Here is a 15,313-nt window from a genome sequence, read left to right as displayed (position 1 = left end):
TGTATTTATCCCCGTTCTTGTTGTGTGTATACTTTCCGTTTCTGTTCCTTTTGTGTTGGGATATCCTCTCTTCCTGTCGTGATGGTAAATCCTCTGTTCCTATTATGATGGTATGTCCTCTGTTCCTATTATGATGGTATATCATTTGTTCCTTTTGTAATGTTATATCCTCCGTTCCATTTGTGTTGGTATATTCTTTTCCTTTATTGTGTTGGTATATCCTCTCCTCCTTTTTTGTTGGTAAATCCTCTCTTCCTGTCATGATGGTATATCCTCTGTTCCTTTTGTGATGTTATATTCTCTATTCCTATCATGATGGTTTATCTTCTGTTCCTTTTGTGATGGTATATCCTTTTCCCCTATTGTGTTAGTATATCTCTCCTCCTATCATGATGGTTTATCCTCTGTTCCTTTTGTGATGGTATATCCTTTTCCCCATTTGTGTTAGTATATCCTCTCTTCATGTCATGATGGTATATCCTTTGTTCCTTTTGTGATGTTATATCTTCTCATCCTATCATGATGGCATATCCTCTGTTCCTTTTGTGATGTTATATCCTCTATTCCTATCATGATGGTTTATCCTCTGTTCCTTTTGTGATGGTATATCCTTTTCCCCTATTGTGTTAGTATATCTCTCTTCATGTCATGATGGTATATCTTCTGTTCCTTTTGTGTTGGTATATTTCCTCTTCCTTTTGTGTTGGTATATCCTTTTCCTCTATTGTGTTGGTATATACTCTCCTCCTTTTGTGTTTGTATATTCCATCCTTCTTTTGTGTTAGTTTTGTATCGTTTCCTTTGTTTAAGTTTATTCGTTGTTACACTGCTTTCGATTTGTGCACTGTTACTATTATTTGACTGAAATTGTCGATGTTCTTTTGCTGTTCTATATATTGTTAACACTGACTATATTATATAGTGTCCTGCGTATTGGCACAACAGGGTGCGTTTTAATAGTATTTACATTACGAATAACTATAATATTCAAATAACGGTGACTTATCGTTTTTACTACAGTGACACAAATAGACGGTTTTTCCTTGAGGCATCTTATGGTCTCGACTGTGATGCTAATAGTGGATGGTTCGGTGTAGTGGAAGGGGCAGGAACCTGTGGATGGGAGACACTAGCCACGCCCCCATTTTTCCTGTATAGCGATGCTAATACAGTAGAGGAGAATTCGGGTATATTTCTACTATATTTCAAAAATATGATATTATCTTTAGTAAAAGTTGCATACACGCTTAAATATTATCTTAGAATCAATAAAAATATACATCAACTTTTATATTCCGATGACATAGTGTTTTTTCTTTAACACTTGTTTTCCGTGTAAAGTACTTATACATGGACATGAAGTTCATTTGTCATAAACTATTATTGGTTTTTCCTTTTTTTCAGCAATGGAAGTCGCGGATTCTTTTGTCATATCATTAGGTTAGTATATTTATTTTATTTCAATCACTTTTCATTTACATCATTTTGTGCATAAACATTTCGGTATTATATCATAGGTGTTAACTCTGTAATTTTGTATCATCATAATAGTCAATGCTGATACATTTTATGCCATAAATGAGCAGCATTTGTAAAACATATACTGCACGTACCATTAATCTTAGTTTTACCTATTAAGAGCATAATCAGCACCCATCCAACTTTTGAGTGATAATAGTTACAATTACAATATAGTTAGTTAAACCCCTGCATATGAAAGATACACGTGCCAAAAATAGAACATCCAAGTGGGTTTTCTCTATCCCACATAGGTGTTCCTGCTGACGCCCCTTAATGGAACAATATTATCTTTCTAAATCGCGACAAGGATTAGTTCAGAATGTTAAGTACCATAACGGTTAACGTTCTGAAAAGTGGCGTTATTACAATACATTGACGTCACGTCAACAATGAATCAACGTCACGTCAACCCTGCATTTAGCCCGTAACGTTAACATTATAGTATTTACATGATACGCAATCGGTGAACATGGTTAGAACAATATAATCATTCACCCCCCTTGAGTCGACATTTTGAATCTCAACCCTCGGATTCAGATTCCGTTTTCTCAACCAAAGGGGGTGAGGGATTATATTATTAATTCTTACGTACATATGATAGACTATGTAAGTATATAGTTATAGTACGAGAGTGTATGTGCCATTGTTTTTTAGCGATGGACAATATATGCAGTACCGTCGATTGTCTGTATGGAGCCACGTGTGATGACCAGGCAGGACGCTACGATTGTATATGTGCCGGCGACTATTATGGTTGGCTGTGTCAACACTGTAAGTAACAACAATTCACCATAGGACGGGTATCAGAACAAAATATACCCACCTACCACTTAACATTTTAACATTACGGTTTTACGAATTTTCTGCCGCAAACCAACCTACCTCTAAACATTTTATCAGTCTTCCTACCAGGAATTAACTGAAAGAATGATACAAACAGGTTAAGATAATGAATAGATTTCAATATTACTTTCTGTATTTTAGTTTCTGGTCGATTGAGTTTTCTAATTCCGCGTTCCTCTACGTATGGAAAACCTTTTTTGGTGTATAATGATTTTATTACAAATAGAATAGACATGTTTGGTCGGTTGTCGTTATTATAGCACCCTATATCTATGAACCAATTAGTAATGCTACAACTGCGAGAGTTATGATTACATGGATGCTTTTAGTTTGTAGTATGGGATGCTGATACGTCTTTCTGGCATCTGTCTGACATGGTTCAGAGTTATTTTTTAAATAATTTTGCATATTGATTTAAGCCACTGTAAACGTCTGTTTGCATGCCACCAAATAATTGCGGATTTGCTAAAATTCGTTTCGAGGATTTCAGCGGCCATGTCATATTATGCTACGGTAAATATTGATTAAGGATTCACTGTTGTCCCAAGTGGCATTGTTCGCTAATAAGCCTTCCCGCGTATATCACAAAAAATTAGAACCATGTGAAATAGAAAATCAAACACAAAACATGTAGTATATTTCTACCATTTATATCACAAGCATTATTTCCTGTTTATTGACGTAATATTACTTTCACAGTGGATGGTAACTGGACCGCCTGGTCAGACTGGGACACGTGCAGTACCACGTGCTATGCAGAAGGTGGTCAGAACCGTTACCGAAACTGTACCAACCCCGCACCTGTCGGGGATGGTCTGTACTGTCCTGGTGTCGATATAGAGTTTCAGTACTGCATACCTGATTTATCCATTTGTACAGGTAATATTAAAGCGGGCTATATTCATTATCAGCTTAAATACATCATTTTACTGTTTGTTATGTCCCCGCCATAAAATGGGGGGGGGGCATATAGTGTTGCCCATGTCCGTCGTCCCGTGGCGTCCCGTCGCGTCCTGTCTCGTCCCGTCCCGATTCAACGTAAACACTTAGAAACTTCATCCTTTGACAGATTTTGGTAAAACTTTATACAAAGGTACAACCCTCCATAAAATGGGGGGGGGGGGGAGGGGAGGGGACATATAGTGTTGCCCATGTCCGTCCCGTTGCGTCCCCTCCCGATTCAACGTAAACACTTAGCAACTTCATCCTTTGACAGATTTTGGTCAAACTTTATACAAAGGTACAACCCTCCATAAAATGAGGGGGGGGGGCATATAGTGTTGCCCATGTCCGTCCCTTCCGATCGCGTCGCGTCCCGTCCCGATTCATTGGAAACACTTAACAACTTAATTTTTTGACAGATTTTGGTCAAACTTTATACAAAGGTCAAGTATAAGTATACTTCGAACATCGTTGCGTTTCAGGGATCCAAGGTCAAGGCCAAGGTCACACTTGCTATATATAGAAAATCATCAACTAATTCAATTCAAACACTTTTGGTCGAACTTTATACAAAGGTCAACTATGGGTATATCTCTGACATCCTTGTGTTTCAGGGTTCCAATGCCACTGTTGCTATATATAGAAAATCATCAACTGATTCAATTTAAACACTTAGCAACCTCATTCTTTCATGGATTTTGGTCAAACTTTATGCAAAGTTCAAGTATGAGTATACTTCGGACATAGTTGTGTTTCAGGATTCCAAGGTCAAGACCAAGGTCACTGTTGCTATTTATAGAAAATCATCAACTGATTCAATATAAACACTTAGCAACTTCATTCAATATGTTATGGAGATGGTAAATAACATACAGAAAAAAATATTAAAATCAACTTATCAACTTTAAGTGTTATATATATATTTTTACTTCATTAATGCAAATTTCTACTTAAAGGTGCAGTTTTATGTCTGTAGTACATAGGCTTATGCATTAAGGACATAATTAATGTGTTACTTTAAATTCCAGAATACAACACGGGTAACATACAGGAGAATGGCTGGTACCACATGGTTTGCCCATCCAGCTATTACATGTATATAGATTCGAACTTTTACGGTTTTGATAGCGATGGGCCAAATGAGTGTAGCGATCCTAATGCGTTTGACATCCTGTTTGATCAATGCCACAATGTTACTAACGGAAGCTGTAGGTTCTATTATGACGAGGTGAACTATGACGACCCCTGCAACAAGACCTATAGCCAGATAACCAATTACGGATTCTCCTTATTATACTGTGCAAGTAAGTAAATATGATTATATATTACATATTTCGTTCTAAATACATGCCACATTATATATTAATTGATGCTCCAAATACCTCCGGGGCTGTATTAGCCGCGCGGGAACAAACATTTATTTCAACCTTTTTATCACACATGTAGACCTTTTAACATACCTCCTTCATCACATCGTTCGGAATACATTTATACTTTACATATAAACATACATAATACGATATGCTCACCTGTAGTATGCAACGTATCGAAAATGGATGTGTATCAGCTCCCGAGATGATTCTGGGGTCTTAGGCTGATACGGTATTTACAGCAAAATATATATGTTATATTCGCTGATTCAACGTATTAGTTTAGAAGTATGTTTTTGACCATATGGCATCACTATTATTTCCGGAACTAAATTTAAGCAAAAATGCTATACTCACAAATCAAACATTAACATATCCAGTGGTTAAACAACTCCTGACACTGTCTAGTTCATGGAAGCAGGAACATCGATTTGATCATGTAAGCATTTCATGTTTGCAACTGCACTCACAGTGTATTGTGCTACTAAAAGATTTCACGTAAACTATTGACATGTGATTTAATGATGTAATAGATAGCGGCATGCTAGAATCGTTTGCATGAAAAATGGGAAAGTAAAACACGTTTAAATTGAGCAGTTTGATAATAAAATCATTATACTACTATGTGTCCGTTGAAGTGTCAATGTCAAAATAAATTAAAATTAAATGTGGAAATTATTATCTATTGTGCAGGAGATGGGGTATGGAACGCCTGGCAACCATGGTCGTTCTGTTCCGTAACCTGTGGTGGTGGAACCCGGTACAGGGAACGTGTTTGCGACAACCCAGAACGAGTCTGGCCAGGGAATGATTGTCCAGATGTCTATAATGACAGTAAACCCTGCAAACCGCAAGCTTGTCCTGGTAAGTACTAACCGTAAGATATGTCTATCATGGCACAGCAGTGCATGCCCCACCAATTGCAAATGCCTGGAAGAATGTATCATTAACTCCATCATATTCTATATTTTAATGTCAGAAAATCTTAATATGTAAGTCCAGAGATTAGAAATCTTAAAGAAATAAATCGAAGTTTCCGAAAAGATTAAATAGGAACACCAGTTGTGAACAAAATTATATTGGATGACATCGGGTGAATAACCTCGTTGACTAAATAATCAATTAATTCAATATTCCATTTTGGTGTAAATAATGGACATAGGTTATGGTCACGATTTTATCATTTTTTATTTCGTTGAGATATATAAAAGTCGATATTTTATATTATAAACGAAATCGTAGTTTCTCTTTGAGGACGTGTCATTACCTAGATTTGACCTAGATAAACATGGTGTGTTTTGTCGATGAAGAAGTACTATCCTTCCCCTCCGGAAGGCCTTGTTTGTCTTGTGCTCACTTATCAGTTTGTATCATCGATTGTTCATTTGTATTCTGTGGTTGGCTTATCAGTATTACAGTTTCACCGTTATTACAATGTCATTATGTTATTCATAGTTTGTGGGGACCATTATGCTGGATATGACGAGCCTTCAAATATAACAGTATTCAATGACACTAGAGTGGGTAAGTGAAATTTCAATTGTAGCAATGGCATAGTGATACAGTGGATTTCATCTTTGTGTACAATCTTAGAGATCTTATCTTAACGTTTTCAGCCATCTATGTTATATTTGATGTTTTGTTTTTGTTAAGATACAATTCACAAGTGCAATGTTAAACATACTGACATTAATATGCACCAGAATATATATCGCTAGACATGAAAACACATTGAAAAGTTTAGAAAATATTGCTGTGATGTAATACGTGAATGACTAAAGTAATAACATATATATAAACATAAATATGTACCTGAATATATATTTTCTTGAAACAGGAAAATGCATTGAAAAATGCATTGCATGAATGGCGCACTCTGAGAAATTTGTATAAAACATGTTTTGTTGATTTATTTTGATTTTTTTCTGGTCGAAGAACACAGCGACTTTGCTCAATTGGTAAAGAGCGCATAGAGTATATAAACATGTCTGTTTTCTGTAATGATAGTCTGATGTCCTTATTGGCACGTTTATAACATTTCCTGTAATCATTAAACTTCAGGAATGGGATTTCTTTTACTTGACGTCAATTGGGATTTCCCCTGCTGTGAGGTTATACAAGCTTTTGAGTTTGTGCCGAGAGTAGCAGGAGAAATTTATTTCCACATATGGCGAAAATTTAGCAGTACAAAGTACGAACTTCTACACAAGACTAATTATACAGTGAATGGTGAGTTCTGCAGTAATCATACAGCAAATTCTGTTATGTCCTATGCGTATGAGTATGTCTACGTTGATGCTAGTGTAAATAACTTTCTCGCGTGTTTTCTAATATTAAGCTATAGCTTGCAATACATCCATACTATCTTATATCACCATCCTATTAACATTTCAATTGACCAATGCCATGCTTATGTATATTGAAAATAAGCATACAAAATTCTACATAGCGTTGTTATTTTTATTTAAATTTAAAGTTCACTTGTTTTTATGGCTTGTATTTTATATAAGAAATAAGCATAATAGCAAAATAACTATGACTATATAAGATGTATTGTCATACCTTCATTCAAACACTGTGACGGTACCCCCCTATCGGTCACGGCCCTGTCCTTGACCTCAGGCATTGACGGAAGTCTAGACTGCGTTATACGTCAGTTGTCAGTCCATGGTCATTAGTGGTTGGTCAACCAAAGTCTGTACCTCTGTAATGTGAGTAGTTGTACCGCTGCCGTCATATGTGCGTGACGACTAATTCACTAAACTATACCTGCCTTGTAAAATGGATATGACCCCGCCTCAAATATACATGTGTTAATATTTGAGACTAGTACAATGAGCCAACGGCTCGATTTGATAGGCCGTCACTCAAGTTTTATCAAGGCCTTACTGGTCCTGGGGTTCTAGAAATGTGTTACGAGCCCAGATTTGTAAGCGATTCCGGTACCTTACTTAAATGAAAACCATGATTCAGTAAATACAAATATGTACATTTATCGTGTGTCGACTATTTACATAAAATACGAAATCTTGGTCTTGATCCTGATCCATAAGTTCCGCAAGCGGAGGAATTCCCAAAAGGTGATATCCAAGTTCGTAATCTCCACAAAGGTGGGTTCCGTAATAGTTAAGACGTACCGATCCTTGAGGTGTGTCCTCTCCGTTGGGGCCTGCGCGCAACTGGTGGTTAATCAGCTACTCCCCGACAGTGCCTTGGAGAGAACGTGTGCCACCCCAGGCGGTGATAACCATTGGTTACTCCTTTTGATGAAATATAATCCACTGGTCGAGTGTAAACATTATAACAACACGTACTCTTCTAATTACTAACGAAATATTATTGAATTTGGTTATAGGCTGACTCTCCAAAATATGAGGATAAAACTTAAAGTTGAAAGTAAGCTCGAAGTTAAATTCCTCTACGAGTACTAATAGTACTGGTCGGGTAATATCCAATAACAACAGAATAATAATAATCCCTTCACCAAAAGCTCAAAATACTTGAACACTAGTGACTAGTTAAATTACACAACGCAATATACTGTCAACACTTAGGTTGTATTGACTTTCCAATACCGCATTCACCACAATTATTCCTTATGAATGCAACACAATATAAACCCAGTCACTTCATAAATCCCTCATAAATGCAACACAATAACACTGTGCAATCGCCTTGTCAATCCTGTATGAATACAACTCAATACTAATGCACAGTGATTACATAAACGCCTTATGACTGAAACACAAATAGCTGCAAAGTGATCACATACATCCCTTGTGAAGATAACACAATATTACTGCACAGTAATCACATAAATCCCTTATGAACCTTACACAATAGAAACAACAATAGTCACATAATAAATCCTTTATGAATCTAACACAATGTAACTGCACAGTGTTCACATAAATCCCTTATGCATATACCACAATATAACTGCACAGTAGTCACATAAATCCCGTATGAATCTAGCACAATATAACCGCACTGTAGTCACATAAATCCCTTATGCATATAACACAATATAACTGCACAGTAGTCACATAAATCCCTTATGGAATACACATCTAGAGGCACTGTTGACACTTCTCTATTCTAAGAATTACCATTTTCCAGACTGACACTTGGAATTAACACGTTAAACCAATTCTGATGGTAATTCTAAGTGGTTTCTGCTTAACACTTTTATGGGATGAATTTCTACAGGTTTTCGTTCTAGCAGTCAGGCATGACTAAGTAGTGATTTTATGATCGCTGCCGTCACTTCTGTGACCCCTGACACCACATCTAAAAATCACCCCCTCCATACCTGAGGCTAAGATAAGGAGTTAATAAGGTTTAAACAATTAATTGAGTTGATTAAAAAGTTGGTAAATTAGTAACTATGAAACGCTTCTCTAAGGTAATATTTCAGTAATTAACACTTATCAAAACAAATGGTAAGAAGTATTATGTATTTACCCAACTGCCTGATAGTCCCGCTTGAGTCATTTTCGTTTAACAAGCCGCTATCTATAATAGGTAATGATGTGTATAATCCAATCTATATCGTGTGAAATTCCTTATCTCAACAAGCCATAGGGAGCCGCGCACCTCTTTTTATACGACCCTTATTAACACCTATTGACTTATTGACCAATCACATTGGGCTCCATCGGCCTAGGTTCCCGGATGGAGGGGGTTGCTGCACTAGCTACTCTGTCCCCCCTACTCATGACGTAGAGATCCCTATCTTTAACAGACAGTGGTCAGTCTAGGGTAAATGGCCCGTATATAGACAATTTTCAGTCTAGTGCAAATGGCCCCTATACTATGTCAACTGTGTGGCTGGGAGGACTCAATGAACCCCGGTAGATTACACATGGATTGTGTAATATAATGTTTGTGGGCTGGAAGCTTACGTCAGCTAGGAAATATAGACGGTGTATAACGTTGTTACAATACCCTACTGTATCTAAATAAACTACATAGGTGTAGCTTTGATGTATAAATGTAACATAGTAAGTATGACCAGTTTGTCAAAATAATGTTTTACAGACACTGAAATCGGATCTGCCATCAATCATTCCCTTCCGTTGAAGAAGAGGTTGTCAGTAAGACAGGGAGACTTCCTCGGCTGGTGAGTCATACGCAAAGCATAACTCGAACATTGTTTGCAAAAACATGCTTCTGAAATCATTTTATGTATATAGATAGTATCTTACCCTTAAGTCTAAAACTCCCACTTTCTCCCAAAAAGACCACTAGCATATACTGAACCTTTAACAAATAATCACTAGAAAAAAAACAACGAGAGAAAAACTGAAATCTGTACAAAACGGTAATTCGAACACGATATCGATATAGGGCAAGATAGAACAAAGGAAAGATTACATTGAGACCTTTGATAAAGGACATGGGAATTAAGATCAGGCCTCGGGATCATGAAACGATTTGAAATCTTAAAATGTCTTAAGTTTTGACTTAAGCAATCAAATATAACTTTATGAAGAGTGACGTCGTAAGTGATTGGCTAAGCAAAGACGTCTGTCTAAGATTATTTCAATCTTGGTGCAAGGTGTTCCGAGGCGCCACCTGCCATGTAAATCTAGGTCAAATCCAAGTAATGTCGTATCCTCAAATCGAGAACGCGGGTAGTGACAACAAAACCACAAGTAATGTCACGTCCTCATACAGAGAACGCGGGTAGTGACAACAAAACCACATAGTAAACTTATGAGCGAAAAACACATCCACCTTCATGAAACACAAACAAATAACATCATTACCTGTGAGATCATGATGGTGAAAATAAAACTTCAATATGATGCCCGGAATTTCAAAATTACTGTAACCAAATTTAAATGAAATAATATAAACGGATTTAAGTGTCAATGATTTGTTCCTGGTCTCGTATCATGTAAAAAAGGTGTTTGTTTATTACCTTGATATCAGCTTATTTTGGAATAAGAAATATAGATTTATTTGAATTTTCCCTTTTTTAAACATGGCTATATCTTGCAGTTAAATGATATGTTATATGCATCGACGATCTAAAGTTTTAGAGAAATGCTTCTTTTACTTGTTTTTCTAGTAAATGTTAAAACGCGGGAAAGTAGAGTTTTTGAATAATTGTATAATAACGTAAACAATATTTCATTCATAGAAATCTGTTTGACCAAAAAAATGATAGTAAAGGTTTTACACCATAATAGCAATTGTTAGTATATATACATTTGATTTTGAGTAATATAATATGTCTTTTTACATTTACATGATTATCAGTAACGGTGATATAAATTTGCTTTGTAATATATGGAACATGAGCGAATGTTTTTAAGATTTGGAAAGTTCTCAACATAGTAGTATTAAATGTCAATCCTCAAATTATATCTTATGTAGGTTTACTCCTGGGGAAAACATGATCAAGTACGCCGAATGTTGTTGTGAAGGTTGTCCAAACCAGACTTGGGTAGCTCCTTTACCTGCAAACCTTGATGAAGGCGATAAATACAGATGGACGTCGCTTGGAACCAAGCTTTCCGATGTTGCGTATGCTATACGTTTCTTCACAGCACCGAGTGAGTGTTAATTAATTATTTGTTTAATAATTAAGTTATTATTAATTATTTTAATAGTTATTTATTTATTCAGTATATAGTAAAATAGTGTGATAATGTCATTAAAACTTATTTTCTCATATTATTATTTTTATATATTACTGATATAATAATATTGTACCTATCGTGTGTACATTTACTTCCGAATTTTTGCGTGTACTCTTATTTTTCCTTGCATTATCAAATGCAGCGTTCTTTTGTCGCCTTTAGCTTCTGTATTGTACTGTATTTCTGAAACAAAGTATAATGCTATTTAGAATTATTGGGTTGAGATTGTCACAACGTCCTCAATATGGTCTATTTGAAAATAGTTTTGCATCGTTTTATATTTGTATCTGCCACTGCGTCGATAAAATTGTGCACAACGATCATTTCATACTTTTAATGAACAGTTTTTACGACAGGATAGATTTTATCAACCATTTTCCAGATTATCACGTGACTCACTTGAGATCATTCGGAAAGTTAGACAAAAATATTCTTTATTTTCACTCGAATGTAAAATCACGTAGTGAAACCTATGACATGTATCTACTTGGATATAAACATTCTTTTAAAATCTTAGCCAAACTACAGAATATTGCAGTGGTAATTATTTGGGGAAACCCTTCTGATTTGGAAGAGTTTGCGATATAGTGACCTCATTATTTTTGGTAGATAACACGGCTACTTCCTTTACATCATATCTCGTGTTAAGAAATATGTGTGTTTCCAACCATGCCTCTAGAATGCCGTATCAGGTATGTAGTGGTAACATATTAACAGGAATGTTCGTTGTATTTCCAGATACCGTGCCGTATGTGAACCAGACTTTATATGATGCCCTGGTACCCGATAATACTCCTATAGGGGGGAGCTGTATTAACTACCACGTGACTGACGACGATATCGGGGACGGCGATCTTCTCACTCATTCCTTCGTTGATACTACAGGACTATTTGAGCTAAATACGACTTTTCCTGGTAAAAAAAAAAAGAATTTTGTATCAATATAAACATGTAATGTATATTAGATTGTGTATTCAGAATGAAACAATATTATTAAATTCAATTTGTTTCTGATACCTCAATATATCAACAACATTGTAGTCCTTTCAAAATAGTAAATGTCGGAACCATATTAAAGAGAAAAATATATGATAAAGGAACTTATGATTCCTTTTGGAACAAACCGTACATCATGAGTCTTGACGTTTCATTTTAGTGAGATTAGTGAGAGACAAGATCCGTTGATGGATTTTGAAATTGAACCTTATTTCAGATTATTAGATTGTGAAACCGGTGTTAATGCTTTTCTGTGTAACATATGTGAACGTTTCTTTTGCTTTACAGGAAACATCCACATCCAGACAACAAATGTCTTGCCAAGCACGTACTCGGTGTTTGAACTGGTGCTGAACACCGCAGACGACTGTCAAAACACCGCTACCACCACGCTGACGATCATGACCTACAATGCGGTACGTAACCAAGTTACAACATTGCTATAATCCATATTTTATTTCCGAGTAAAAATCAATCCTGCTTAGAAGTCTGCCTTGTTTCGGTGTCATTACCCCGTTTTCAGTTTTGTGATGTGGTATCGGTTTGGCCTAGGTTTACAAAGACGGTGTCGTGGATGAAAAAAACGACTCTACTTCCTGAATACCTATTTTTAGGTTCCTGTCCTTCTTCTTATTAACATGATATTGTACCATAGCTTCATCGATGATGAGTTAAAAGGACACGTTTACATGAATTATTAATCGTAAATTTGAAAATACCAATTCATCTCATAAGTGGAAAGAAATGCATTGTTTTAAATTTAGATTTACTCACGCATGCTGTATTTGTATTCTAATGATGTCTATTGCTTACAGCCGCCTATTTTTATCAACCTACCGGACAGTATAGAAGTGAGCGAGGCCCTGGTCGAGGAAGCCATGCTGTTTGAGATCGACGCTGTGGACCAATCGGAGAACGACTCAGTTTGCTGTACACTAACAGAGGTTATCCCGGGATCACTCAACTTCCAGATGAAATTCATTAACAACAGTAAGTCTAATGTACCATATGTTTGTTTCAGTGTGTACAAATTGCACAACTCCTCAATATTCTTATTGACACTGACAAAAATGTTCCTTCGATACGGCACTAAAAAATGGTCATTGATACTTTGTCTCCTCCTTTTGGTCCCGGTCATATAAGAAGCAATATGACTATGTATGCATATATATAGATATACATTCAATGTCAGCAGTGTATGAGTATTCTCGTCTTGCACTTCGACATGCATTTGGAGGTAATTTAAATGCTATTAAGGAATTATTATCATCGTCGGCATAAAAGAAAATAATTATTTTACGTGGTTTTCACACAATCTAATATAGTTGAGAGAGAAAAGATACGTCTTATCGTGTTAAGTTAAGACATTAATTGGGAAATATTATCACCATCGGCGAAAGAACGGTTAACATGGTTTTATACAATCTGAAATAGTTCAAAGTGATTAAATAGGCCTCTGGTTTAATTGTTACATGCAAATTGTAGGCAAGTTATTACGCAAAATAAACAGTGAATGGATTGGTTTGTACGTTAAACATTGCCGATAACTGTTGATAAAACAATATCAAAACAAAATAGTTAAATAGCATTATGAATAATATAATTTCTCTTTAATTCTTTACTGCCAAGTATATAATGAGTATGTAAAAAGCCCAGAATATGATATCAGCCGAAAACTGCCCTGAAAGTAGCACACTCAATCGATTAAACTTAACAATCAGAAATTATGAATTGTTTTAGATATTTTTGAAATGTTTTAGATATAAATGTTATTTGATAATTCAAAATGGCTTTAAACATCAAACTATGTCTCTCCTTCAAATGAAGGGAGACATATTGTACTGCTTCTTCTTTTTTTTCTTCTTCTTCTGGTTCTTGTTCTTGTTCTTCTTCTGGTTCTTCTTATCGCAACTTGTCCGGGGCATTACTTTTAAACCGATAAAGATATCTTGATGAAACTTCACCTCAAATTGAAAAGTTGAAAAACTTAAAAAAGATAATTTGGTCAAATTTGAAATATATCTGCATCACCCACAGCAGGTGTACAGACATTGGACATTTCACCTACGTTAACCAAACTTACCATACTCTTGCGCTGAAATCAGGTTTTGTGCCTCAATATATACAGAGTTATTGCCTTTTGTTTTTTGTTTTTCATATCTAAGTTTGTCCACAGCATAACTTCTTAACCGTAAAAGAAATCTAAATCAAATTTGAAGTATACCTGCATCAACCACAGAAGATGTGCAGTGCTTTAGAATTAGGTATCGTGCCCCACTTGATACAGAGTTATTGCCATTTGTTTATTTTTAATACTGGAGTTTGTCCGGAGCAAAAGTTCCATGTTATTTCACCTGTGTTGACCAAACTTACCCTATTAATGTATCTTAGGAAGGTGGAATCTCTCGCATTGAAATCGGGTCTCGTGCCCCACTATATATAGAGTTATGGCCCCTTGTTTATTTTTAATATCGAAGTTTGTCCACGGCATAACCTCCAAGTTATTTCACCTACGTTGACCAAACTTGCTATATTTATGCGTCTTGGGAAGTAGGAGTTTCGCATTCTAAGTTCGGGGACTCGTGCCCCTCTACTATATAAAGAGATATGACCCTTTGCTATTTTTTATACCGAAGTTTATCTTTTGGCTAATAAGGGGAGACATATGTTTTTGCTCACAACAATAAGTTTTAGTGGGTTTTTTTATGATTCAGACACATTATTCAACATGTATGTGTCTTATTACACAGCATACAGACTGTATACAGTTGAAAACCCGGTGTTTAGCTACAAGGACATAAGCGATTACTATAAGGTGTATTTCTGCTGTTCCGACGACCACGGGATTTCAACTCAGTTCCTCGAGATTTTCATGATTGACGTGGAGGAAGTAATAGCATACGTGCCGCCAAGTAAGTCTTTAGCGATTTGACGATAAATTGTATATTCCCTTATCGATGAAAGGTCATTCGACGAACAAAAATATTAAAG

General features: G+C 35.9%; 1 protein-coding gene across 2 annotated transcripts in view; it reads left to right on the top strand.

The window, feature by feature from the left end:
- Nucleotides 1-15,313, top strand: part of LOC110457460 — a 123,828-nt gene that overhangs the window by 90,998 nt on the left and 17,517 nt on the right. For both annotated transcript variants that reach the window (XR_002463694.1, XM_021508830.1), the window contains exons 95-108: nucleotides 1,021-1,187; nucleotides 1,405-1,440; nucleotides 2,176-2,292; nucleotides 3,064-3,243; nucleotides 4,335-4,610; nucleotides 5,370-5,540; nucleotides 6,132-6,200; nucleotides 6,738-6,905; nucleotides 9,717-9,798; nucleotides 11,061-11,239; nucleotides 12,065-12,241; nucleotides 12,611-12,738; nucleotides 13,138-13,312; nucleotides 15,073-15,234. Coding sequence is in view for 1 of the 2 variants with exons in the window: in XM_021508830.1 (XP_021364505.1) it covers nucleotides 1,021-1,187; nucleotides 1,405-1,440; nucleotides 2,176-2,292; nucleotides 3,064-3,243; nucleotides 4,335-4,610; nucleotides 5,370-5,540; nucleotides 6,132-6,200; nucleotides 6,738-6,905; nucleotides 9,717-9,798; nucleotides 11,061-11,239; nucleotides 12,065-12,241; nucleotides 12,611-12,738; nucleotides 13,138-13,312; nucleotides 15,073-15,234 (2,087 nt within the window). In the remaining variant the exon portion in view is untranslated. The remainder of the gene's footprint in view (nucleotides 1-1,020; nucleotides 1,188-1,404; nucleotides 1,441-2,175; nucleotides 2,293-3,063; nucleotides 3,244-4,334; nucleotides 4,611-5,369; nucleotides 5,541-6,131; nucleotides 6,201-6,737; nucleotides 6,906-9,716; nucleotides 9,799-11,060; nucleotides 11,240-12,064; nucleotides 12,242-12,610; nucleotides 12,739-13,137; nucleotides 13,313-15,072; nucleotides 15,235-15,313) is intronic.

Source organism: Mizuhopecten yessoensis, unplaced genomic scaffold (genome assembly GCF_002113885.1).
Source record: "Mizuhopecten yessoensis strain PY_sf001 unplaced genomic scaffold, ASM211388v2 scaffold179, whole genome shotgun sequence".
Taxonomy (NCBI): Eukaryota; Metazoa; Mollusca; class Bivalvia; order Pectinida; family Pectinidae; genus Mizuhopecten; species Mizuhopecten yessoensis.
Note: the sequence above shows the minus strand (reverse complement) of the source record. Positions and strands in the feature narration are given on the sequence as shown.